The sequence below is a fragment of the Cololabis saira genome, chromosome 1 (assembly GCF_033807715.1).
Source record: "Cololabis saira isolate AMF1-May2022 chromosome 1, fColSai1.1, whole genome shotgun sequence".
Lineage (NCBI taxonomy): Eukaryota > Metazoa > Chordata > Actinopteri > Beloniformes > Belonidae > Cololabis > Cololabis saira.
The window spans coordinates 10,984,340-11,012,229 of NC_084587.1; the positions used below are offsets into that span (position 1 = coordinate 10,984,340).

Consider the following 27,890-nt stretch of genomic DNA (forward strand, 5'->3'; position numbering starts at 1 on the left):
CAGGTATACAGGACTCTCTCAGAAAATTAGAATATTGTGCTAAAGTTCTTTATTTTCTGTAATGCAATTTAAAAAAACAAAAATGTCATACATTCTGGATTCATTACAAATCAACTGAAATATTGCAAGCCTTTTATTGTTTTAATATTGCTGATTATAGCTTACAGTTTAAGATTAAGATTCCCAGAATATTCTAATTTTTTTTAGATAGGATATTAGAGTTTTCTTAAGCTATTTCTAATGAATCCAGAATGTATGACATTTTTGTTTTTGTAATTGCATTACAGAAAATCACAATATTCTAATTTTCTGAGACAGTCCTGTAGGTATTGGATGGATGAAAAGTCTTTTCTGTATTAACTTGTGCAACACTGTATAGCTCCTCCATACTATATACACACTCTTCCTCATGATCACAACTTCACCAGTGCCGTTCAAATCCCTGATTTTCATCTCTTTGGACATGAAAATGCATGATGGTGAACTGTAGTGAAAGTATTTACATGCCTTTTCTTTGGGCATAAACAAAATATCAGGTATATGATCATTTGTTTTATAATAATGCTCTTGTGACATTGATTTCTTGATTCGTGTGTTTTTTGTGCATGCTGACCTCAGATCAGTCTAAAGTTGTTTCTGCAATAATTTTAGTACTCCTTCAATATATGCATGAATGGTAAACCTCAGTGGAGCTCCAGTAACTCTGTCTCATGTGTATCAACTAGCTTTGTTCAGTGTGATCATTTTATTTTCACTGGTGTAGCTTGTGCATCAGTGGAGCACATTTGCTTGAAGATAACAGTTCTGTCCTCAAATATTTATTATAAAACTATCTAATGTTATCTGTCACAACAGTGTTGCCATTGACCTTGGTTTTTCATATGTGCTTTGCGATGTCTGTCACTGGAAAAAAATTATCAATAAAACACTGAAAGTTGCGATGTGTAACATTTTTCAATTAACTCACTGTGTGATTTGTTCTGTTCACGACAAATGAAAAGTGCCAGTCAATGCATATAAATAAGACTAATATGAATGCACTTAATTGAACCTAATATATTTTCAAATGTAACTGAAAGCAAATATCTGGTAAATTGACTCCTGTAGGCACCAGCCTCCAGACAAAGTTGGCAGCTGGCTGAAACATGAACTTTGTGAAATCCTGCCACCACGTGGTCAGACATAATATTGCTTTACAGGGTGGTTTTACAATAAAAACAATAAATTACGCTTTTCCCATTTCCTTTTCTTGGAGAAAAATCTCAAAAATGTCACGCAGGCCAAGGTAAAGTCTGCCAGTGATTTATTTCATATCACATAACTGACCATTTTCTGTTATTCCCTTACTCTTATTGAAAACCTTTTCAGTAATTAGTGCACGCATTAATTCTATGGAAGAGTATTAGGGGCCAGGCAGGAGAAAAATACAAATAATATTGGAGAGGAGAAAGATTTTTTTTTTCCATTACGCACTTCGAGAAAAAAGTTGAATTGTCGAGAAAAAAGTCTAAATGTCGAGATTAATGTTGAAGTACAATTTCGAGAAAAAAGTCTAAATGTCGAGAAGAAGTCGAAATTTTGGGAAAAAAGTCAAAATTTCGTGAATAAAGTTGAAATTTTGAGAAAAAAAGGCGAAATTTCGACTTTTTTCTCAAAACTCTATTTCAACATTAATCTCGCCATTTCGACTTTTTTCTCGACATTTCAACTTTTTTCTCGAAGTGCACAATAAAAAAAAAACCTTCCCCCCTAAAATATTTTATCTCCTGCATGGCCCTAATACTCTTCTGTATTAATTCAGCACTTGTTACTTCCAGTGGCATTATTTAACCCACATTACTAATTATGTATGAAGTACAAACAGCAAATTACTATTGGCGTTTGTGCTGAAAATCAATCTACAGTAAATACCACTCAGAAATAGTCATGTCACTTTAAAAGTATTTCCAAATAACATTTATTAAGAAACCACAAACATCATCAGTCCAAACATGGATCAAGTTAAATTAAGACCTTGAGAACACATCAGTTCAAGCCTGACATTTTGACTACTCATATTCACATGCACGTTCAAGAATGTTGATCTCACCTCCTCTGTGAACATAATCATGTTTTCCAAATATCCAAGGCAATAACCACTGCTCAGACAAAAGAAAACATGATAAACAAAACAAACACCGGGTTACTTCAAGTTAAGTTATGATAAGGCTTTGAAACAGGCAGAAACTTCAATGAGGTATCAGAGTTGCCAATTTTAAGTCCCTCAATAACCTCCCATGATCCATTTGGCAATTTACAGGTAGATTAAGAACAAAAAAAAAAGAGAAAAAGACATTTATAGCTTGTGCACCAAACATCCCCATCGACATATTTCACTTTCTACTTTCAATTTAAAGTCCAGATTTGGATTTTACAAGATGTATCTGAAATCGTATTCTATTTCTAGAACATTAAGCCTTTAACAAACAATACTGATACCGACCGTTCTTCATCCTGCGACGCCAGTACAGACTAGTCAGAGAGCTGTGGTGTCTTTGTGAACACTATTGATGAAGTCACGAGATAAAACAGCAGCATTCGTTTTTTTAAAAGATCCAGACTGTGCTGAAACACGTGCCATCAAGGCACACGGGGGCTTGCATTAACATTTTCAAAATGAGTCATCATTACACATGAATAAAACAAAACAAAACACAAACTCAACTATTAATACATTTTATGTGACACCCCAGAAAAATGACCTTAACTCAGAAGGTGTTAAAATATGAAAGTTAAACATTAGTCTGAGTAATCTATCAATCAGTGGCTTGAACCCGACTGCTTCTCGGCATGAAGCTGTATCTTCCTTCTGTCAGCTAAATACACACCAGTCATATTTTCAAGAATGTTTAGAAAGGTCTAAAAGTAGCCCTTGAAAAGGGAAAGCCACATGCTTTAACTCAAGTTTCAACACACACTTTATTTTCATATTAACATTGGCATCAGTGTAATGTAAATAGTTTAAAAGCAGGTCAAGTTTTTTCTTATATGAAGCATCTGTGACACCAGCGATCATATTTAATCACAGTGTGTTTGGAAAAGATTAAAATATGGTCCCAAACGCGACAAGGAATCTGAACATCAAGTCTTGTATCTTCGACAAACACTAATCCAGTCCAAAAACATATTATAATAAATCAGGAGGCAACCGGGACACATTTTTTTACAATTCAGCTTTAGAGAAATGTTAAACTAATAAAGCAAAACGAGTAAGAAGGAAATAAAAGTGCACAGACTCTCAAAAAAGGTGCTTTGCATCAGAGATGAGGATTGTGGAGCCGTCTAGGACGTCTGGCACTGAACGCCGCTGCTGCTGGCACAGTCGTCCTCGTCCACGTAGTAGAACTGGTTCCTCCGTCTTCGTCGGCCCTCCATGTCACAGTTCTCCAGCTCGGCGTAGATGTAGAGGTCCTCGTCCATGCTGTCCGGCTGCTCTGCATCCACCCGCTCCGGGAGGTAGCGCTTCAGCTCCACCAGCTTGTTCTCGGGGAGGAAATTGTCTGGTGGGAACGACACCTAACGGAAGCAAACAGAATACTTTTAAGAACCAAGCATGTGGTAAGTAGGAATGGGCAATATTTTAACGTTCACGATAAACCGTTAAAAATTCCCCACGGTAAGAATTTGTCATCTCGCGGTAAAAACGATAAATTCCCGTTGATGATGTTTTTGTGTAAAACTGATTTATGGTTCTGCGTTAAATCCACGCACAACGTACGGGAAGGAAGGAAGGAAGGAAGGAAGGAAGGAAGGAAGGAAGGAAGGAAGGAAGGAAGGAAGGAGGAAATGAGCCTGAAAGAAAGAAAGAAAGAAAGAAAGAAGGAAAGAACGAAAGAAAGAAAGAAAGAAATGAGCCAGAAAGAAAGAAAGAAATGAGCCAGAGAAAAAAGAATGAAATGAGCCAGAAAAGAAAGAAAGAAAGAAAGAAATGAGCCAGAAAAAAAAGAATGAAATGAGCCAGAAAGAAAGAAAGAAAGAAAGAAAGAAAGAAAGAAAGAAAGAAAGAAAGAAAGAAAGAAAGAAAGAAAGAAAGAAAGAAAGAAAGAAAGAAAGAAACAAAGAAACAAAGAAACAAAGAAACAAAGAAACAAAGAAACAAAGAAAGAAGGATAAATTCCCGTTGATGAGGTTTTTGTGTAACAAACATGGCGGATCTGAGAGCGAGATAGATTTATAGTTGAAAAGGTGGAGTTGAATTGGTATTTTTTTTTTAATCGTCATTTTTATCGTTATCGGGTTCGAATCCCGCTCTGTCCCAGTTTGCTGTTGTAGTGTCCTTGGGCAAGACACCTTACCCACCTTGCCCCGTGTGAATGTGTATGAATGTTGGTGGTGGTCGGAGGGGCAGTTTGGCGCGATATGGCAGCCACGCTTCCGTCAGTCTGCCCCAGGGCAGCTGTGGCTACAAAACGTAGCTACCACCACCAGAGAGAATGTGTATGGATGAATAATGATCTCTGTAAAGCGCTCTGGGAGAGAAAGGAAGGAAGAAAATCAGCCAGAAAGAAAGGAAGGACGAAAGGAAGAGAGAGGAAGGAAGGAAGGGAGAGAAAGGAAGGAAGGAAGGAAAGAAAGAAGGGAGAGAAAGGAAGGAAGAAAATGAGCCAGATAGAAAGGAAGGAAGGAAGGGAGAGAAAGGAAGGAAGGAAGGAAAGAAGGGAGAGAAAGGAAGGAAGGAAGGAAAGAAGGGAGAGAAGGAAGGAAGAAAATGAGCCAGAAAGGAAGGAAGGAAGGAAGAGGAAGGAAGGAAGGAAGGGAGAGAAAGGAAGGAAGGAAGGAAAGAAGGGAGAGAAAGGAAGGAAGGAAGGAAAGAAGGGAGAGAAAGGAAGGAAGAAAATGAGCCAGAAAGAAAGGAAGGGAGAGGAAGGAAGAAAATGAGCCAGAAAGGAAGGAAGGAAGGGAGAGAAAGGAAGGAAGGAAGGAAGAAAAAGGGGAAGGAAGAAAGGGAGAGGAAGGAAGAAAAGGAAGAAAATGAGCCAGAGAGGAAGGAAGAAAGAAAGAAAGAAAGATTCCCATTGATTGGTTTAGTAACATTTAGTATTCTTTTAGAGCAGAAAGAAAGAAAGAAAGAAAGAAAGAAAGAAAGAAAGAAAGAAAGAAAGAAAGAAAGAAAGAAAGAAAGAAAGAAAGAAAGAAAGAAAGAAAGAAAGAAAGAAAGAAAGAAAGAAAGAAAGAAAGAAAGAAAGAAAGAAAGAAAGAAAGAAAGATTCCCATTGATGACGTTTAGTAACATTTAGTATTATTTTAGAGCAGTGTTTTGGCTCCAAAGACTGAATGTGGTGATAGATTTATAGTTACAAAGGTGGAATTGAATTGGTATTTTTTTTTTAATCGTCATTTTTATCGTTATCAGGATAAATGACAGAAATTATGGTGATACATTTTTTAGTCCATACCGCCCATCCCTAGTGGTAAATGCAGCACTAGACCCGTAAGATGTTTCAACAATGTACATAAATACTAATATCCTTTTAGTATTTTACTCATGGCAAGATACAACAGGTGAAACAAATATTACGTTGAAATGTTCAGATAGAAAAAAAGGACGTAGACTGGTGTTAAAATAGAAGAGAAATGTACAAATGATTGTGCAGTTTGTCTGTGTAAGAAAGAATATATCTGTCTTACTGGCTTACTGATTTATATGTGAAATAAAAATAGGAACTAATGTGGAGGCTTTTTTTTATACTTACTGAAAAGTGAATAATAAGACGTCCCTTCTCAAACGGTCTGCGATATGTGGGCATTCCTTCATTAATGACACATTTTGTGTCTCCAGGCTTGATCAGCTCCCCTAAGGTTAAAAATAAAAAATAAAATAAATGAAGAGTAATCACATTCTTAATTTTGCATTAACTATTACAGTTGATGTTATTTTGACAAGATGCCCTGTAGTCACAGTTTGGTACAACACGATACCAAAAGTGACGCAATAGTAAAACAAAAGACGATGTATTGGTTACGGAAATTAATTTAACCATTTTTGCCCAACAATTAACCATTTATATGGTCAATATTCTCATCTAAACAGTTTGATAGAAATCACATTCATGCAAATAAAACGGAATCAAACATTTCCTGTGTAAAGCCGGGCACTGTGCGATTATCGGCTCGTTTTGACCCGATTTTCCAGTCGTGCGATTATTTTCTGGATCGGGCTGGATTTTGACCCAATCGTTGGTCGTGCCTCGTGCAGTAAACGTGGGGTAACGACGAGAGATTAACACCTCACGACGAGCTCCCGATCACAAGTCGTGTGCTCGCAAGAAAATCAAACGTGTTTGAAATCCTGGTCGCAGAGAGCATGCGCAATCTCTGATGTCACGTCAAAAACTATTATTAGTAGTTTAAAGTGTTGCAAATTCACATTACAAATCATGTTTTAATAGCAGAAAAAAAGACTGCATTTCCCACGTCTGCCCAACTATACGCATACGGCGTAGGTTAAGCGGCGACCCGCACCGTACGGTGTGCGTCGCCGCTTAACCTACGCCGTAGGCTCTGCGTTGGTGTAACGCGGAACCATAAATCAGCCTTTAGTGTGCGGTCTGTGTGCTGTTCTGAACACTTCTCTTCTCTGTTGTGCTCATTTTGCTGGGACGTCGGGTCCCTCCGCCGAGACACAACGTTTGCGGTATGCGTTCATTGTTGTGTCTAAAAATGATGCGCAGTGCCCACCCAATCAGAAACGGTACAGATATTTTGTGATATTTTTTTTATATTTATAAAAAATGTAAAATTATAAAAAAAATAAAGGATCCCCATAACCTTTGATCGGGTGGGCAGGACGCACGTTTGGGTGGACACAGCCCACCCCTGCCCCAAAACCGGCCTCGAGTTCCAGTACACAGAGGTCTGACGGGAGGATTATGATCGTATAGTGTGAGCAGACGGAGCATCCGAGCATCTGGTCGTACAGTGTGAGACCATAAATCGTGGGCTGTGAACTTTTGAACTCAGCGATCTAGTGGTGCAGTGTGAGATGGAGCTGAATCAAACGATTTAAAATATCGCACAGTGTATGCCCGGCTTAACTGGAACGTCCTCTTCAGTTCTGACTGCTGCTGGTTTCAGTCTTAAAAGCTGTTGTTGGGACATTTACATGTCCTGAGTCTGTGAAGTGACACGTGTCATGACCCCGCCGTTGCTGCTGTTAGAATCATCTTGGGTTTTGGCCAAGAAGGAATTATCTCATGAATCAATGATTGAAAGGCTGTGAATTAAAGGGCCGTGAGGAGTAAAGTCGAGGCTGAACCCTGGTGTGTTGGATGGTGAAACCTCATGCCGCTTCCTCTGTTTAAGATTGCTTTATCTCATTTAACATATATGTCCTTCATCCTTAGGCGTGTTTCCATTATTCCACATTCTAAACCAGAGTTCTGAATAGAAAAATATGCCTGATACAAACATGAAAATTTCATGAAATTTCAAGTTTTCACAGAAAAGACTTAAAGCTCAGATAGCGTGTTTTTTCTGGCAAATATAAAGAATTATTACACAAACCTGCAATTTAAAAACACATTTAAATCTAATGGTTACATAAAGTCACATTTGCTTTTTGGAAAGGAGCTGGCTTCCTTGGGCATGATGTCATGGACACGGGATGCGTTATTACATCACAACTAGGGCTGTTCGATTTTGCCCAAAAATAAAATCTCGATTTTTTTCTCTCAAAATCCGATTTTCGATTACGATTACGATTATTTTGTGAATTGACAAAGGGCAAAGAAATGATTTCAAATATGCAGTTTTTTTATTGAACATTTGCCCCATTGGGCTATAAGTGCAAACTTTGCTCTTATTAAACCAAAAATGAATGAATAAAGTGCAAAACTCTGTAAAATAAGTTGAAAAAAGTTTTAAAAAATATAATTAAATATAAAGTTTTATCTCTGGAAAAAAAAAAAAAAAAAAAAATCAGCAAATCAGCACTTGCAAACATACAGTAAGTTATATTTCCAATTAAATAAAACAAGACATTTTCTAATTAAACTAAACTGGGTCTTTGCATGCTAAATAATAATGCAACCCATGAAGGAGGTAGAGGTGTGTAATGTCAGTCATTACATTTGCTATTCACATTTGCAAGTTTTTTGCAAGGAACACGAGCCGGTCTACGGCATCTGGCTTGAGGGATAACGGTGGCATGTTCCAACGCCCCCTCCTACACTAAAGAGCCTCTCCGATGGGGCACTTGTCGCAGGTATTGAGAGGTATTTCCATCAATCATTAATATGGTATCAATCATTAATATGTGTGCAGACAAGGTAAAAAAATAAATATAAAAAAATAAAAAATAAATAAATAAAAAAAAAAAAAAAAAAAAATTAAAAATCGGTTTTACGATTTTCATGTTTTAACATCGTTCTAATTACATAATCGCGATTACGATTTAAAATCGATTAATCGAACAGCCCTAATCACAACTAACCAAAAGTTCAGTGAATCATCCTAACATTTTGGATCCGCTGCTATTCCATGAAATCCTGGACAATGACCTCGGAAATAAATCCCTTAGGAGGTGGTTGATTTGGGAGTGAGTGAGTGAGTGAGTGAGTGTACTTGTCTTGTGACGATGTGTTGCAGACGTCTGTGCCTTTTAGGAGTGATGATGGCTAGAGCACCTGCCAAAATTAAAGTGGTTCTGACCGTACGCCACCATCATTCTTGGAAGGGCTTATCACAAGTGGAGAGAACACAACTTCGTCCAATAACACTCAGGTCAATCTAAGTTTTGACCTGCGTTGTGCCTTGCTTTTATGGGATAGCTGTTATGTTTCCACTATTTAAAAAGGTTTGTGCGGTCCTTGCAGCGCTGGAGTGTGTTTGAGTGTTCAGTGACAGACATGTGACTTCCACCCACAATGCATGGGGCAAGAATAACTTACGAGTCTGAAACTCTCTGCCAGTCAGTTATAACTAAAGATGCCTCTCTGTCCAGTTGCTGATTTATTGCCCGTCTATATAAACACTTTGAAATATAACACATCAGATCCGACTCACAAAATATGACTTGCATTTTGGCAATATCACACATAGCGTTGACTTTTTAACCTTGTCTAGGCCCTTGAAACGCCTTTACAATGTGTTAATTATTTCCCCCCGTTCTCGCCAACATTTATACAGAGCTTTCTTTTTAAAGATACATCTGTGTTAGGGCTGGGCGATATATCGAGATTTTAATATACATCGATATATTTTCAAACACGATATGGTACGAGACAATATCGTTTATAACGATTTAAAAAAAAAAAAAAAATTTTTTTTTTACTTTTTTTTTAATGATTTTGATATAGCTTATTTTGTGACAAATTGACTTGAATGTTTTATTTGAGATTTGCACAAATGTTTTGTTATTTGCACAACTGTCAACCTCAGTGGAAAAGTCTGCCTGTTACTGTCTACGTTGTATTAATTGCACAGTGTATTTTAATTCAATTGTTATGCAGGAAAGGGATATTTGTTTTATTTTATTCAAGAAGCATTTTTATTCTATATATGCAGGCAGTTTATTTTTATTTCATTTGTTTTATACATTTTGATATTGTGCAGACCTCTGTTAACAAAAGGTACCTGTGTGACATTTGGCACTTTGTATTAAAACTGACTGTTTTTTTAAGAGTTAGCCTCAGAAAAAAATGAAGCTAACAGAGATGCTAGGCTATAATGCTTTGGGGGAAACCCCAATTAAGGCACAGAAAAAATATCGATATATAAATCGAGTATCGCCATTTAGCTAGAAAATATCGAGATATGACTTTTGGTCCATATCGCCCAGCCCTAATCTGTGTTGTATAGCACATGTTTCTACAACCAGATAACCAGGTCAGGTAGTTGAACTCTTCTGGAAAGAAGGTTAAGTGTAAGCTTATGGATCAATGACTTCTTAATTTACCAACCCTAAACACTGTTTTGCAAACTGTTGCATTGGAAAATAGTATTTTATAGTGTCTAAAATCTCCTGATGGAAGGAATATTTCAATATAACCCTGATGCATTTGACTTAAATATTTCCACCATCTAATCCAGGTTATACACGCACCTCCATTTACTCAAACCCATTTCTGAAATGAATACTTTTTATAAATTAAGACCGCCACTGAACATCTCATCTGTGGCTGCAGCGTGCACTTATTCATTCCACTAACCTGGATGTGACGTGATAAGGAGAGTTCTGTTGTCCAGTGTTTGAATCGGCTTCTTGAAACCACACAAGGCCTCGCCCAACTGTAACTCCATGGACATGAGCAGGTCCTGTCCTTTCCTGATCAAAAAGAGCAAGAACAAGTCGAATGAATCCCCCAGGATGAGTTTTTCATTTTAATGAACTGCATGTTTACTGGACTGTCTCAGAAAATTAGAATATTGTGATAAAATCCTTTATTTTCTGTAATGCAAAAATGTCATACATTCATTACAAATCAACTGAAATATTGCAAGCCTTTTATTATTTTAATCATGGTTTACAGCTTAAGAAAACTCAAATATCCTATCTCAAAAAATTTGAATATTCTGGGAATCTTAATCTTAAACTGTAAGCCATAATCAGCAATATTAAAATAATAAAAGGCTTGCAATATTTCAGTTGATTTGTAATGAATCCAGAATGCATGACATTTTTGCATTACAGAAAATGAAGAACTTTATCACAATATTTTAATTTTCTGAGACAGTCCTGTATATGTAGCTGAGCGTGTTACTGCTCTCAGGTGCTGATTTAATTCAAATATATTAAGTTTAGTGGAGGCCCAAATATCATTGAGATTTCTTTTCAGATTCCTGGTTTGCTTTATCATCTTTCCCCTTTTTTGCATGCAATAAAAAATAAAATCATATTTCAAGTACTTCTTCCTTACAAAACTTCTTTAAGGTAGACTCATAACACCACTAAAACAGCATATGAAACATAAATATAATGAAAAAAGGAGAAAAAAAAACCACTTGAAAAACTATTTTCTCACCTTGTGAAAATGGGATGTTCACGTTGGTCCAGGACAAAGATGATATCACCAGGTTCAAGTCCTGGTTCCTGGTCGCCCTCACCGTGGAAGACAATCTTCTGGCCATCTTTCATTCCTGTGGCACACCAATCATGACGCCATATATGAAATCTTTTTAAAAAAAAACATTATTTTCATCCGTTTCAGTTTGACAACTGATGTTAAACTGAGACAGATGGGCTCTTAACCCTTGTGTTGTCTTTGGGTCAAGGGAGAGTGAAGGGAGAGAAGAAGGAATGAAGGAAAGAAGGAAGTAAGGAAGAAATGAGAAAAGAAGGAAGGAAGTAGGAAAGGGAGTAAGGAAGGAAGGAAGGAAGGAAGGAAGGAAGGAAGGAAGGAAGGAAGGAAGGAAGGAAACATGGAAAGAAGGAAGGAAGGAGAAAAGAGGAAGGGAAGAAGGAATGAAGGGAAAAAAGAAGCAAGAAAGGAAGGAAGGAAGGAAGGAAGGAAGGAAGGAAGGAAGGAAGGAAGGAAGGAAGGAAGGAAGGAAGGAAGGAAGGAAGGGGGAGAGGAAGGAAGGGACAAAACAAGGAAAGAAGGAAGGAAGGGAGAAAAGAAGAAAGGAAGGAAGGAAGGAAGGAAGGAAGGAAGGAAGGAAAGAAAGAGGAAGGAGAGAGTGGGAGGGAAGAAGGAAGGAAGGGAGAAAACAAGGAAGGAAGGAAGGAAGGAAGGAGGGTATGAAGGAAGGAAGAAGGGAAGGAAGGAAGGAAACATGGAAAGAAGGAAGGAAGGAGAAAAGAGGAAGGGAAGAAGGAAGGAAGGAAAAAAAGAAGCAAGAAAGGAAGGAAGGAAGGAAGGAAGGAAGAAGGGAAGGAAGGAAGGAAGGAAGGAAGGAAGGAAGAAAAGAGGAAGGGAAGAAGGAAGGAAGGGAGAAAACAAGGAAGGAAGGAGGGTATGAAGGAAGGAAGAAGGGAAGGAAGAAGGGAAGGAAGGAAGGAAGGAAGGAAGGAAGGAAGGAAGGAAGGAAGGAAGGAAGGAAGGAAGGAAGGAAGGAAGGAAGGAAGGAAGGAAAATTAGGTCATTTTGACCCGAAGACAGCACAAGGGTTAAAAGTTGCTTGTGACTTCACATTTCAAAATAAATGCTTTTAACCACGGAAAAGCAGCAATTTTGTTGCACGTTCCCTTGAATAAAAAAAGGGAGAAAGGAGAAAATAAGGAAAGAAGGAAGGAAGTGGGAAAGAGATGTAAGGAAGGGAGAAAAGATGGAAGGGAGGAAAGAAGGGAGAAAAGATGGAAGGAAGGGAGAAAAGGAAAGAAGGGAGGGAGGGAGGAAGGAATGGAGAAAAGGAAAGAAAGAAGGGAGGGAGAAAAGGAAAGAAGGGAGAAAAGGAAAGAAGGGAGGGAGAAAAGGAAGGAAAGAAGGGAGAAAAGAATGGAGAAAAGGAAAGAAAGAAGGGAGGGAAGATGGAAGGAATGGAGAAAATAAGGAAAGAAGGAAGGAAAAGCAAAGAAGGTAATAAAGGAACAAATGACGAAAGGGAGGTAGGAAGAAAAAGGAGTAAAGGAGGGTAAAAAAGGAGGAAAAGAGGAAAGGAAGAAGGAAGGAGAGAGCATGGCGGGAGGAAAGAAGGATAGAAGAATTGGGTCATTTTGACCCAAAGACGGCACAAGGGTTAATAACTATCACTTTTGTCTTACCTTTGTCAATGTGGACCTCCAAGATCTTCTTTTGCCGCATTATCTTCCGGCCTGCACATGTTTTGCAGCGGTCCTTGTGGCTGACTCTCTGTCCTTGTCCCTGGCAGCTGTGGCACACCGTTGACACCTGCTGTACCATACCTGGTAGCAACTGGTGCACCCGGACCTGCATTCCCGTGCCGTGACAAGACATGCACGTCTGTGCAGCTCCTTTACGACTTCCACGACCTGCCAATGTGGACAACAAAGTTAAAAACTTGATTCTTGGCTTTCTGTGGCTTAAACAAGGAATATTACATCTTAGGTATCGTCAGTACTGGAGTTGAGGGGGGATGAGGGGGGAATAAATATAGTATTATAAAAACAGTATACAGAAATAAAAACAGTCAAAATCATCCCCCCTGTAAAACTGCCTTCCCCACTTTCGATCCCTTATGTCATTTCATCAATAAATGTGGTTTTACTGCTATTTCAACATTTAGAGTCATCACCAGAAAAAGAACTTATTTGACAATTTTCACCTGTTTCAAGTAAATTTTCACTTGAAATAAGTAGAAAAATCTGCCAGTGGGACAAGATGTATCTTCTCATTACAAGCAAAAAAATCTTGTTCCACTGGCAGATTTTTCTACTTATTTCAAGTGAAAATCTACTTGAAACAGGTGAAAATTGTTGTTTTTTTCCAGTGATGAGTCTTGTTTTAAGTGTAATGAGATTTTTTTTACTAAAATGAGACATTTTAACTAGAAATAAGACAAATATTCTTGTTAAGATTTTGAGTTTTTGCAGTGATCCATGTTACTTATCCTGTGAAGGACAGAGGCATATTGATAAGTTCAGAAAACTGTTTTTTATTGTTGTGTTTTGATGTATTTGATGTAAGCCCAGTGGATATTTAAAGCTTACAGAAGACTGCATTTAACTGCTGCTATGTCATTCCTGCAGGTGTTTTGGTCACTGCTATTATTTTTAATATATTATATTATTTGTAATCAGCACAAATTATCTGTCCCCATATGATAAAATCCACCATCCCCCCTGAATTATTTTTTACAACTCGAGTACTGGGTATCGTATGTATCCGCTTTCTAAATGGACAGATCGGATTTTCCTTGCTTAATGCGGGTCAAATGTCCTTGAAGATGTGACGTTGGTGAATGACGTAAACACAGAATGTGCAGACTGTTTTCATTCTTCTCTGCTTTAAAACATGCCTAATCCTTTACTGACCTCCAAGAAACGCTCCAGAAAAGCAACGGTTTGGATAATATGTTCTACTTTGTTTCTCACAGCTTTAAGAATAAATCAGCCAGACTCAGAACTTTCATTGTAACAATTAACTTTTTACTGAACCAACTGACAATATACAGGACTGTCTCAGCAAATTAGAATATTGTGATGAAGTTCTTTATTTTCTGTAATGCAATTAAAAAAACAAAAATGTCATACATTCTGGTTTCATTACAAATCAACTGAAATATTGCCTTTTATTATTTTAATATTGCTGATTATGGCTTACAGTTTAAGATTAAGATTCCCAGAATATTCTAATTTTTTGAGATAGGATATTTGAGTTTTCTTAAGCCATGATCAGCAATATTAAAAAAATAAAAGGCTTGCAATATTTCAGTTGATTTGTAATGAATCCAGAATGTATGACATATTTTTTTTTTTTTTTTTTTTTTTTTTTTTTAAATTGCATTACAAAAAAAAATAAAAAAAATCACAATATTCTAATTTTCTGAGACAGTCCTGTAAATGTGCACATACTGGAACACTGAGGATGTTGATGTTGATGTGCCAATGGAAATAGGACCACATACAACAGCTTTTATATCACCTGCGTTCATTGTAAATAGCACCTGTTTTTCCTCCCTTGCTGCCTAACTTTTTCCAGATCAGCATCCAAGCTCATCCACCTTGCAAGTTTATTCTCCCAGCCATTAACAAGTGTAAATGCAGATATCAGATATGGGTCCATTTTAAAATGTGATGTAAGCAACTCATTAATGCCGTCATTGTGTCATTTTCCTGTGTTAATACAGAAATACAGTAGCTGCAGAACTCTACGAAGATTCACGGGTAAATTACGTGGACATTAACATTATTACAAGCAGCTTTTCTGGAACATGTCAGGGACATTTTTTCTGCCCTACATTGCATCTCTAACAACTGTATGACAAATATAAAAATTCTTGTGTAGCAAAAGACGTACCTTCACATCTTTCACAAATACAGTTCTTCTGGACTGCAAGTTTTCTTGTTGCTCCATTGGAGAGATCCTCCAGTGTCACTGAAATCTGGTGAACAATGTTCTTTCCTGAAATGGAACAAATCACCACAGAGATGTTACACCTTTGGTCTCCAGCCATACAACTGGAAAAGGCTCAAGTATTCATTGTCTACACACCATGACAGTTAAGACTGATTATTACTGTGAAAAGTGATTAGACCCTTTTTAAATTGGTGGGTACCCTGCGTTTAACACCCGAATCTAGCGTGTTGCCTCTACTTTTTACATGAACTGACACAGGGTTGCGTGTTGAGCTGCCCCCGCCAATAACTCGTACATTTAATCAAGGGTCAGGACTAATGTAAACAGAACTGGTGGTGGGTCATGGGTGGAATATGTTAATGACAAAACGAAGACGCATGCGAACTCTTCAACCTCCACTTCTTTTTTAATTCAAGATCTTTTTATTAAAATTTTCACAAAGTAAAAAAGGTGAAATGCTGCATGTCAATTACAAATATTTTGAGTAGGCATGGGCATGTTAATCATAGCATACACCAGTGTACAAAATGTAAAAAACAATTAAACAGTATGAAAAAATATAAAATAGTAACAAAAACAAACTACAGACCAAACTAATCCCTCCCATGTCACTGCCAGATTACTAATCACAATATGAGGTCACTCTAACATCAAAAGCCTGCACTAGGAATACAAAATAAATATGAAGTATAGTTCACAGGGTCTGGAATGCTTCTAGAAAAGGTCCCCACACTTTCTGGAACTTATTTGATTGCTGAAGCGAGTATCTAATTTTCTCCAGTTTTAAGCAGGACATGATGTCTTCCAGCCATTGTGCACGAGTAGGAGGGAAGGGATCCTTCCACCTGAACAGAATTGCCCGACGAGCCAAAAGGGAGGCAAAAGACAAAGTGTGCCCCTGTGCAGTGGTTAACTTCCTTCCTCCCTCCATGACCCCAAACAGGGCAGTCAGTGGGTTTGGTTCTAATCTGATTTTAAGCACCAGAGAGAGAGTATGAAAGACTTCCATCCAGTATTTGTTTAGACATGGGCAGGACCAGTACATGTGGATGAGAGAGGCTTCTGCTACTTTACATCTTACACAGTATGGACTAATATCTGGGTACATGGAGGATAACTTTGCTTTGGAAATATGAGCCCTGTGTACCACTTTAAACTGAATTAAGCAGTGACGTGCGCACAGGGAGGTTGTATTAACCAGTTTGAGTATGGACTCCCAGGTATCCTCTGATAAGGGAAGCCCTAAGTCCTGCTCCCATGCTGCTTTGAGTTTATCTGTAGGGGCACTCCTAAGATCCAGCAACATGCCATAGAAAGACGAAATGAGCCCCTTTTTGAATGGGTCTGTGGCAAGAACTTTGTCAACTGTGGTCAAGCCTATCGATGCACCAGGGCTGGGTGTCTGGGAAAGAACAAAATGTCTAGCCTGAAGATACCTAAAGAAATGTGATTTTGGAAGGCTGAATTTACTACTTAACTGCTCAAAAGATGCCACGGTGCCGTCTATGAACATATCTCTAAAACGATTCATACCCCTCCTGTGCCATTCCTGGAAGGTGGGGTCCTCAAGGGATGGTTTGAAAGAGTGATTTGATGCAATGGGGCTAAGAAGAGAGAAGCTGTGAAAACCAAAAAACTTCCTAAATTGGGCCCAAATTCTAAGAGAATGTTTAACCACTGGGTTTTTGATTGATTTAAGTGAAGGAAGTGGAAGTGAGGAGCCGAGTAGGGCAGGAATTGACAGGTCATCAGTTGGATGTAACTCCATCGCCACCCAGTCAGGGCGGTCAGCGCCGTCGCAGTAGAAGGACCAGAATGCAAGGCAGCGCAGGTTAGCAGCCCAATAATAATAACGAAAGTTTGGGAGGGCCAGACCACCTGCAGACTTAATTTTTTGAAGATGAGTTTTGTTCAAACGTGGCCGTTTACCCCGCCATAGGTATGAAGATATAACTGAGTCAAGGGACTGAAAAAAAGAACCAGGAATAAAGAGTGGTAAGGTCTGGAAAAGGTACAAAAATTTAGGTAAAATGGTCATTTTAACTGAATTGATGCGACCCACAAGAGACATTGACAGGGGTGACCATTGTGTAAGGGTTTGTTTGGTCTCATTTAACAATGAGATAAGATTCTCTTGGAGCAGGTCTTTGTGTTTCCTTGTCACAGATATGCCTAAATAGGAGAATTTGTCATTTACGATTTTAAAAGGGAAAATTGGAAAGGTCTAAAGCATGCGATTCGAGATTGGTAGGGAAAAGCTCACTTTTGCTGAGATTCAGTTTATAGCCTGAGAGTTTCCCAAACTGACTGAGAAGTGACAGCGCAGGGGGTAATGAGGCCAGAGGGTGAGAGATGAAAAGCAAGAGGTCATCGGCATAAAGCGAGACCTTATGTTCCCTGCCACCTCTCCAGATACCGGACACATCCTCACAAGATCGGAGCGCTGTGGCCAGCGGTTCGATAGCCATGTCAAAAAGCATGGGACTAAGGGGGCACCCCTGACGGGTTCCACGATGCAGATTAAATGGTTTTGACCGTTGAGAGTTAGTACGAATTGAGGCTGTTGGGTGTAAATAGAGAAGTTTAATCCACAGAGCAAAGTTCGGACCAAAACCAAACCTGTCCAGCACAGCAAAGAGATAATCCCATTGGACGCGATCAAATGCTTTCTCCGCATCCAGAGAGACAACGCATTCAGGGATAGCCTCAGAGGCAGAGTAGATAATATTGAACAGTCGCCTTGTGTTGAAGTAAGACTGCCTACCTTTAATGAAGCCAGTTTGGTCTTCAGATATAATTGTGGGGAGGGCATTCTCCAGCCTATGGGCTAGGACTTTAGCTAGGATTTTAGCATCTGTGTTTAAGAGGGAGATGGGCCTGTAGGAGGCGCATTCAGCAGGATCCTTCCCTTTTTTAGCTATGAGGGTGATGCAGGCCTCCGAAAAAGAAGGAGGGAGGGAACCGTGGCTGAAGGATTCTGAAAGAACTGTAGATAGCAATGGGGAAAGCAGAGTTGAAAATTTCTTTAGAAATTCCGCCGGGAAGCCATCAGGGCCAGGACATTTACCCGACTGCAGTGAAGAAATGGCTCGAGTAATTTCCATCAGGGATATCGGTTCTTCTAATGTCTTCCTTAGATCTGGTGAAAGACTGGGAATACTAAGACTATTTAAAAAGTCCGCAATCTCATCTCGATCAGTCTGAGATTCCGAGGTGTATAGCTGGGTATAAAAGTCCCTGAATGCTTCATTTATGAGTAAGTGGTCTGTAGTTACATGGCCATTTGGTAATCGAATCTTAGAAATATGTTGTTTAGCCTTAGAGCCTTTAAGTTGGTTGGCTAATAATTTGTCAGATTTGTCTCCATAAACATAAAACCTGGTTTTACTTTTCAGAAGTGACTGTTCAATTGGGTGAGTGGTAAGCAGGTCAAATTTAGTTTTAAGTTCTAGCCGCTTTTTGTAAAGATCTGGGGATTTAGTCCGAGAATATTCTTCATCGACCTCTTTGATTTGGCGGGCAAGGTCTGATCGCTCCCTATAAGATTTTTGCCTCCCCCTAGCAGTGTAGGATATAATCTGTCCCCGGAGATAAGCCTTGAGGGAATCCCAGACAGTTAGACTAGACATTCCTGGAGTCATATTCGTGGATAGGAAAAAGGCTATTTCCGTTTCCATTGATTTAACAAAATTTGTGTCCGACAGCAGAGTTGAATTGAATCGCCACTGTCTGTCTCTCTGAGGTAGGTCAGGAAGGGACATGGTTAGAACCACAGGAGCGTGGTCGGAAATGACAATGCTCTGATAAGCACAGGAATGAACCAGGGGAATCAGTTGATTATCAATAAAAAAATAATCAATCCTCGAGTATGTGTGGTGCACTTGTGAGAAAAAGGAGTATTCTCTGTCACATGGATGTAAAGAACGCCACACATCACAAACACCGTAGTCAGAAAGGAACGCCTGAATAAGACGGGCTGACTTACTTGCTGTGCCGGGGTTGGTAGAGGATCGGTCTAGGACTGGGTCGAGCCAGCAATTAAAATCACCACCCAGTATGAGAGAATATGTATTAAGGTCAGGGAGCAGTGAAAACAGTCGTTCAAAAAAGACTGCATCATCTGAATTAGGGGCATAAACGTTCACAAGTACGACCAATGTATTGAATAATTTCCCAGAAACGATCACGTAGCGACCAAACTTGTCAGAAATCACATTGTGCTGCTCAAATGAAACATCCTGACTGATCAGAACTGAAACTCCTCGGGCCTTAGCTTGAAAGGAGGAGTGAAATCTCTGCCCTGACCACCTCGGGAACAGGCGGCTATTATCAGAACTGCGAATATGAGTTTCTTGTAGAAAGGCTATTTCTGTTTTAAGGTGTTTTAGATGTGAGAAGATCCTTTTCCTCTTAACAGGGTGATTCAGACCCTTAACATTCCAGCTCACCAACTTCAAGTATCTACTCATAATATCTAAGAAGAGCCGCGTTTGGTCGAGTTTGGAGTCGAGCTGACTGAAAGTATTTTTGAACTCGGCGGTCAGGGCAGCGCGGTGTTCCTCCAGCAACGTGGTAATGGCCGCCAGGGTTAAGACAGCACCAGCGTCGTCCTTCTTGCCCGACTTGCCGCTCTTCGAAGCCATCTCGGAGGTAAGTGGGCTCGTTCGAGACAAAAAAAAAAGAAAAACAGCAACAGGGAATCCTTTTTAAAGGAAAAAGTTTGAAAGTTTGAGGGCTTGGTGGTTTAAAAAGTTTGGCACTCACGGGAGCACTCACGAAACACGTCTACTCCATCTGCTCACCAACCGGAAGCCTCAACCTCCACTTCTTAAAAAAATAAATCAGCATATACAATATACAATTGTATTCTGCAACTGGCAACTAAAATGACAGCTCGCACGTGGCTTCGCAAGAAACAAAACTCAGATCATTAAACTGAAGAGCCTCTGAAAGAAGTTATTTTCAGGAGTAGCAGTGGGAGACTGCTGGTCATATTTCCACAACATGATTTGCACAACATGATTTGCACAACGGCTAGGCCGATCAAACAGATAGCTGATCACCATATTACGTGGTAGCAATCAATAAAGCCTCCCGAGTCGTCTTCCTCCCCTCAACTTTGCTTCAGGCACCAGGGAGGCAATAACACACCTTGCATTTACATTGTCCAGCACGCGTTAAACACATTCTTCAGCCAGAGGTAACAATGGGGTCTGGCTTAAAAACTCTGAACGTTACGCTGAATGAAAATGTTATAGCTACAAAGCTACTAAATAACAATAACTAATTACCTGAACTGTGTTCCTAGGTTCCACTGTTTTTACCTATATTACTGTATGCTGTGGTCCTTCGAATCAAAAATGACCGCATGTAGAAACAGTGGGGATATAAATTATTCTAGACCTATGATCGGCAACCCGCGGCTCCAGAGCTGCATGCGTCTTTAGCGTCGCCCTAGTGGCTCCTGGAGCTTTTTCAAAAATGTTGAAATTTTTTTCTTCTTTTTTTCCTCTTTTTTTCTTGTTTTTTCCCCTCTTTTTCCTTGTTTTTTTTCTCTTTTTCCTTTTTTCTTCCTTTTTAATCTCGACATTTCAACTTTTTTCTCGAAATTTTGACTTTTTTCTCAACATTTCGACTTTTTTCTCGACATTTCGACTTTTTTCTCAAGATCGTACTTCAACATTAATCTCGACATTTCGACTTTTTTCTTGAAGTGCATAATGAAAAAAAAAATCTTCCCCAAGTTATAACTAATATAGATACATGCAGCATGTGTTGCCTTCATTCTAAAGGCTGATTTATGGTTCTGCGTTACACCAACGCAGAGCCACGTACGGTGCGCGTTGCCACGTACCCTACGGCGTAGGTTCTGCGGCGATTTAACGCAGAACCATAATTTAGGCTTAAGGCTTATACAAGACTTTTGCGGCTCCAGACATATTTGTTTTTTGTGTTTTTGGTCCAACATGGCTCTTTCAACATATTGGGTTGCCGACCCCTGTTCTAGACAATTCTAACAAATGTTCTCCAGGCGATAAATCAAACAAATAAATTCAAGCCCATGGTCAACCTTCAAACATTAAAATGAAGACGTAGTTGCAATAGACGATGGGGGGATTCTCCACGCGTGTCAGTCATGAGCACACTTTCCCCGATAGACCGTTCAGGTCAAGCTTGCAGACTGGTTGAGGGGTGAGTGTGGCTTTAGCACTTGATTGTTATGTATAAACAGCTCAGTGACACTTGATTATCACAGAGCCATCTCTGACTGCCAGCGAATAACTAGCATGCCAAATGTTTGCAGCCATGAGGGGAATTTCCTTTCGAGCCACGAACAATGAGAGACCAGGGACTGAGTTGATGTCACATTGGGCAAGGGGGATACACGAGAAATAGTATTTGATTAGTTTTCAACGTTTTCCATCACAAATGATTTTTAACTAATTTCATACCATCTGTAGCACTGACAACCTACTTCCCATTACTTTGCCCATGTTTGTTGTACATTTTGTTCTATTTTTCTTTTGTGTGTCTGAACAAATCATAGTACCGTATTTTCCGCATTATAAGGCGCTACAGTAGAGGCTGGGGTTACGTTATACATCCATTAAACCAAGGGTCGGCAACCCGCGGCTCCAGAGCCGCATGCAGCTCTTTCATCCTTATACTGCGGCTCCGAGTGGCTTGGGAAAATAAACTACAAAAAAAAAACAACAACTAAGTATTTAATTGAAGTGTATTTTATTTGGTTTAGTTCTTTAATATTCTAGTTCTAAATTGGAAGATTATTGTGATCTTGACATATTAGAATAAATATATTTTATTGTTTTCCGTGGCTCAAAATAAATTTCATACTCGCGAAAGCCGGTATACCCGCCAAAACGCATCATGCATTCGTCGCGACTTTCAACCCTAGCAAGGCCAAGTATGGAGAAATGTAAGAAAAGAAAAATATCTGAAGAAAATCGAACATTCAATGATGCCTGGGCAGATTCATTTGCATTTACCTCTGATGAGAGTGGCCTAACAGTATGCCTAATTTGTGGAGAAAAACTGTCCAACAATAAACATTTTCAAACAAACAACTAGTCATGTCCCTGTGAGTGTTTTATTGACAAAAGTTGTTTGGAGACCAACTGCATGATGGAGTCACTGTAAGTTTGTGTAGTGTGTGACAACAGTCAAGCTGCAAAATGGATAACCCACGAGTTCTAAGGTTGTTATTAAAAGGTAGGCGGACTGCATCACCATCTCCCAAAAAACAACAAAATCATAACAAAATACAGCTGGAGTCAGAGAGCAGGAGCACTGGCTGAACGTTTCACTCTTTAATACCAGGGACTGACATGTGAACCTTCTCATGAAATGTTCCCTCCATGTGGTCTGAAGGGATATGTTTACAGTTTACATAGTGTGCCTTTAATCCTAATCCGATGCATCTACTACACAGTTCTGAAAGGATCGTCGGATGCAGTTAGATTTTTTTGGGCTAACAGAGTTGCATGAATTTATTTTGGTGTCAACACTTAATAGTTGATTGTTTTGTGAACAAGGCTCAATTCTGGCATGAATATTTACACAGCTGGATTTCAGGATTAGTTTTTGTTGAAAACCCAAGTGTGGCAGGGTGGAGGAGCTGCAGCCACTCAGGCTGATTAGGGCCCAGGTGGGCCCAATCAGCCTCCCCACCCTGCCACACCAAGTAAACTAATAAAGTTGTGTTTATTCTATCATGGTTTGGAGCTCTGTATTCCTGATTGGTGCTGTATCAATGTTGTTATCACTGGCAACAGGAGGCTGCACACATTCACGAGCCACCCTAACCCTCACTGAAAGATGATAAAAATTAAACCAGTCACAAGACACTTAAGTCAACGTCTTCTTGCTCTTGTTGTACACCCATGATCATTTTCTTTATTGATCTAAAGAAAATCAAAAGCTATTTGGAGGTATGATGGGTGCTAAGCAAATATAAAGGTAACTTCGATAAACAAAAATGGCCATATGATGTAGTAATAGTGTAATAATAATAATAATAATAACAATAATAAGTATATATATATATATGGGTATATGCGTATGTATGGGTTTACATATTTATATATGTGTGGTGTGATTATGTGTGTAAGTAGATATATACATAGATATAGAGCAGATACAGTATAGTGTAAATAAGTATATTTATATAAATATTTATATGGGCATGTGGTACAAATATATAGAAATATTCAACTATGTGTATGTATGTATGCATGTATAAGTATGTGTGTGAGTATAATTACAGTATATAATAATAATAATAATAATAATAATAATAATAATAATAATAATAATAATAAATAATAATAATAATACTGTTATTTAGCAGTGTGAGTACAGTGTGTAAATATTTATAAATACAGGTTAAATGATCAGTGAATGGGGGTAGGACTAACTAAGTTTACACTTCTTCCTACTCCTTTTTTGGCACATGTAAATCAAGATAGCAAGTTTCTTTGTTTTGTTTTCTTAAACTTCTCATGAAGTGTCGTTTCTTTTTTTTTTTACATGTACAAAAATAAAATAAATCAAATCAAAATCAAATAGTTGAAGCAGAATTCTATCAGACTGTAAAGATGGTACTCAAACACACTTTCATATTTCAACAGATTATTTCTCTCCAACACTTGCCTACCTTTTCGCTCTCTGTGCATCCGACTACCTCCACCAAAAAAGAAGTCGAATATATCCATGGGTGATTCAAAGCCGCTACCACCACCGCCACCACCACCGGTCCCTCCTTCCTTGATAGCCTTTTCACCTCCACGGTCATATAGCTCTCTCTTCTTGGCATCTGACAACACTTCATATGCTTGTGAGATCTGTTTAAACTTTTTAAAAAAAGAAAGAAAAACAAAGTTAAGGAAAAAACGAGGGTCACAAGAAAGTCTGGCAATATTATTGTTTGGAGGTTTAATAAAAAGACACTCACCTTCTCGCCTTCTGTTGGATTTTTGTCAGGGTGATATTTCAAAGCCAGTTTGCGATAGGCTTTCTTCAACTCATCAAGAGTTGCATTAGGTTTGACACCTAATGTGTCATAAAAGCCTGTTTCCTTGACCATGTTCGTCTATGACAGATAAGCCTGTAAAAAATAGGAACAATGCATAATTGTTCTTAATATATGTATTACCAATTTATCTACTAAACATTTAAAACCACCAGAATTAAATTACATTTGGTAGAAGATTCTGCAAACGTATCACAGCGATAAGACAGAAACAGATGTCTTAACTCTGGTATTACAAGGATAAATCAAGGAGGAACAATTACAAATCTTACAATTATTAGTGATAAAACCGAGAGGGAGTAGTCTTTGTTTTGTTTTTTAGATAAAGGCAAGGCAAGTTTATTTGTAAAGCACAATTCAACACAAGGTAATTCAAAGTGCTTTACATCAACATTAAAAGCAGCAAGACACAATTAAACAGTAAATAACAAATAAAATAAAATAAAATGATAAGAAAAGAGGTAAAATAATAAAAAGCACAAGTTGTTAAAAGTAAGGGCAGTAGAGTACAGCAGGTAAGTATTTAATTTAAGAGTACGCTTCAGTAAACAGTAATGTTTTTAGTCCTGATTTGAAGGAGCTGACAGTTTGAGCAGACCTCAGGTCTACAGGAAGTTTGTTCCACCGGTGAGGAGCAGAATAACTGAACGCTGCCTCACCTTGCTTGGTTCTGGTTCTGGAACCACAACAAACCAGATCCAGATGAACCTCAGGGGTCTGGGAGCTTCATAGGAACTAACAGATACAACCATGTATTTTGGTCCAAGACCATTCAGGTCTTTGTAGACCAGCAGTAAGATTTTAAACTCTATCCTTTGACTCACTGGAAGCCAGTGTAGTGATTTCATGACCGGTGTGATATGGTCCAGTTTCCTGGTGTTTGTAAGGACTCTGGGCCAGAATAATCTTGGGAATAATATTTCTCAATATACAACGATAGACTACCCTTATAACTCTTTCCAGTTAATGGACACACAAATGCTTTTCTAACATTGCTGCTGATGTCTTGTGTCCTGAATACTCCAGATCAGGTGAGCGTGCAGTTGATTAATAACACAATTTTTAAAGAAATAAATACTAACATTGTAATAAGTCATGTGCATGTATTTTGGTCCAAGACCATTCAGGTCTTTGTAGACCAGCAGTAAGATTTTAAACTCTATCCTTTGACTCACTGGAAGCCAGTGTAGTGATTTCATGACCGGTGTAATGTGGTCCAGTTTTCCTGATGATTTAAGTTAGTTAATGACTAGTTAATATGTATTCATTTGAAACATAACAACACTTAACTCCAATTCATCCAACAGTTCTAGATACTTAAACTGATAAATTGGAATAGATAACATTTGTGTGTTGTAAACTGTTTTTATCCCTAAGTGTTAAGATATTTATTATTGTTCTTTGTATGGTGCTTTTAATAAAAATTCCTCTTCATTTCTTACAGGACTGTCTCAGAAAATTAGAATATTGTGATTTTCTTTAATGCAATTACAAAAACAAAAATTTCATACATTCTGGATTTGAAATATTGCAAGCCTTTTATTATTTTAATATTGCTGATTATGGCTTACAGTTTAAGAAAACTCAAATATCCTATCTCAAAAAATTAGAATATTCTGGGTATCTTTCTTAATCTTAAACGGTAAGCCATAATCAGCAATATTAAAATAATAAAAGGCTTGCAATATTTTGGTTGATTTGTAATGAATCCAGAATGTATGAATTTTTTTTTTTTTTTTTTTAAATTGCATTACAGAAAATAAAAGAACTTTATCACAATATTCTAATTTTCTGAGACAGTCCTGTATATGTTCCCAGTGTTTACACAGTTATTGTATGCATATATTTAGCATAGGGGAGTGATTTGGTATTTATGTTCTTGAAAAGAACAAAATCTTTCGAAAACACTAATCTTTTTTGGATAACTTGAAAGTTTCCCCCTTAAAATCTGCTTTATCCTCCTATTGAGAGCCTCGTTGTTTGGAGATTTAGTCGAAGTGGAAACAAACCTCTTTTGCAAAAACAGAAACATAAGACCAGAGGTGGGTAGTAACGAGTTAAATTTACTCCGTTAAATTTACTCCGTTACATTTACTTGAGTAAGTTTTGGGAAATTTTGTACTTTTAGGAGTAGTTTTGAATCACTATACTTTTTACTTTTACTTGAGTAGATTTGTGAAGAAGAAACTGTTACTCTTACTCCGCTACATTAGGCTACGTTGAGCTGTTACTTTTCTTTTATCCACGTACGCGTCAATCTCATGACATCACTGGGAGATTCTTTGGGAAAAATGTTAGTTTTTGCATGTTACTCAACAGTTACTCAGTACTTGAGTAGTTTTTTCACCAAGTACTTTTTTACTTTTACTCAAGTCATTATTTGGATGACTACTTTTTACTTCTACTTGAGTCATATTATTTTGAAGTAACAGTACTTTTACTTGAGTACAATTTTTGGCTACTCTACCCACCTCTGTTCATTTGAAACATAACAACACTTAACTCCAATTCATCCAACAGTTCTAGATACCGGTAAATTGGAATAGATAATATTTGTGTGTTGTAAACTGTTTTTATCCCTAAGTGTTAAGATATTTATTATTTTTCTTTGTATGGTGCTTTTCCCTTTTTAAAATTCCTCTTCATTTCTTATATGTTCACAGTGTTTACACAGTTATTGTATGCATATATTTATATATTTAACGATTAGTAGGTACTAGTGGAAAAGTGCCATAACAGATCAAACATGTATTTTGGTCCAAGACCATTCAGGTCTTTGTAGACCAGCAGGAAGATTTTAAACTCTATCCTTTGACTCACTGGAAGCCAGTGTAGTGATTTCATGACCGGTGTAATGTGGTCCAGTTTTCCTGATGATTTCAGTTAGTTAATGATTAGTTAATATGTGTTCATTTGAAACATAACAACACTTAACTCCAATTCATCCAACAGTTCTAGATACTTAAAACTGATAAAATGGAATAGATAACATTTGTGCGTCGTAAACTGTTTTAATCCCTAAGTGTTAAGATATTTATTATTGTTCTTTGTATGGTGCTTTTAATAAAAATTCCTCTTCATTTCTTACATGTTCCCAGTGTTTACACAGTTATTGTATGCATATATTTTTTAAACTCTATCCTTTGACTCACTGGAAGATATAAAAATAAAGAACAAAATCTTTCAAAAACACTAATCTTTTTTGGATAACATAAATGTTTCCCCCTTAAAATCTGCTTTATCCTCCAGTTGAGAGCCTCGTTGTTGGGAGATTTAGTCGAAGTGAAAACAAACCTCTTTTGCAAAAACAGAAACATAAGACTCGTTAAGTGCGCAGTGTTTGTTTTCCCTGCTTGTGTAAGTTTCTCTCTACGAACACTAGTTGAAACCAAACTTAAATAGATGTTTTTCCAGCAGGTGACTAAAGTCTTCAGAGGTTGACAGGAAAAAAACAACATGTTTTCTCATACGACTTACTAGGGATTTTCACACCTCCTCGTGTGAATTCAGAGTTACACTAAAAAGTTACTTTGAGCTCATTGTCGGCTGTTTCTGATAAAATAAAACTAAAACCCCCCAGACCTCATGGAGCTAATACAGCTACCTGATACAGCTAAAAATGCTAACCTGGTTGTTTTTCCAGCTTCAGGTGAGACACTGGCGGGAATAAAACACATACAACGATGGGTATTTCCTCACCTTATCTGAAGATGATGTTTAGCTCCCTCTCAGGACTTTATCTCGGCTCGGAAAGGCTGTTCTGGAAGATTCCTGTCTCCTTTCTGCCAAAGGCTGCTGCGCGACGGCGAGGTGTCCGGTGCTGTAAAGGCTGATTTATGGTTCCGCGTTACACCAACGCAGAGCCTACGGCGTAAGGTACGCGGCGA

At 38.2% G+C, this 27,890-nt stretch overlaps 1 protein-coding gene across 1 annotated transcript; it reads right to left on the bottom strand.

Moving 5' to 3' along the window:
* Positions 1–1,929: 1,929 nt before the first annotated feature.
* dnaja1 (DnaJ heat shock protein family (Hsp40) member A1) lies at positions 1,930–27,826 on the bottom strand. Its single transcript, XM_061739308.1, has 9 exons — positions 27,703–27,826; positions 23,926–24,078; positions 23,629–23,824; positions 14,895–14,999; positions 12,680–12,907; positions 11,001–11,115; positions 10,188–10,303; positions 5,733–5,833; positions 1,930–3,555 (listed from the first exon to the last, which is right to left on the bottom strand). Exons 2-9 carry the CDS (start codon positions 24,055–24,057, stop codon positions 3,322–3,324), a joined length of 1,227 nt encoding a protein of 408 aa, XP_061595292.1. The 5' UTR covers positions 24,058–24,078; positions 27,703–27,826; the 3' UTR covers positions 1,930–3,321.
* Between the last annotated feature and the right edge of the window lie 64 nt (positions 27,827–27,890).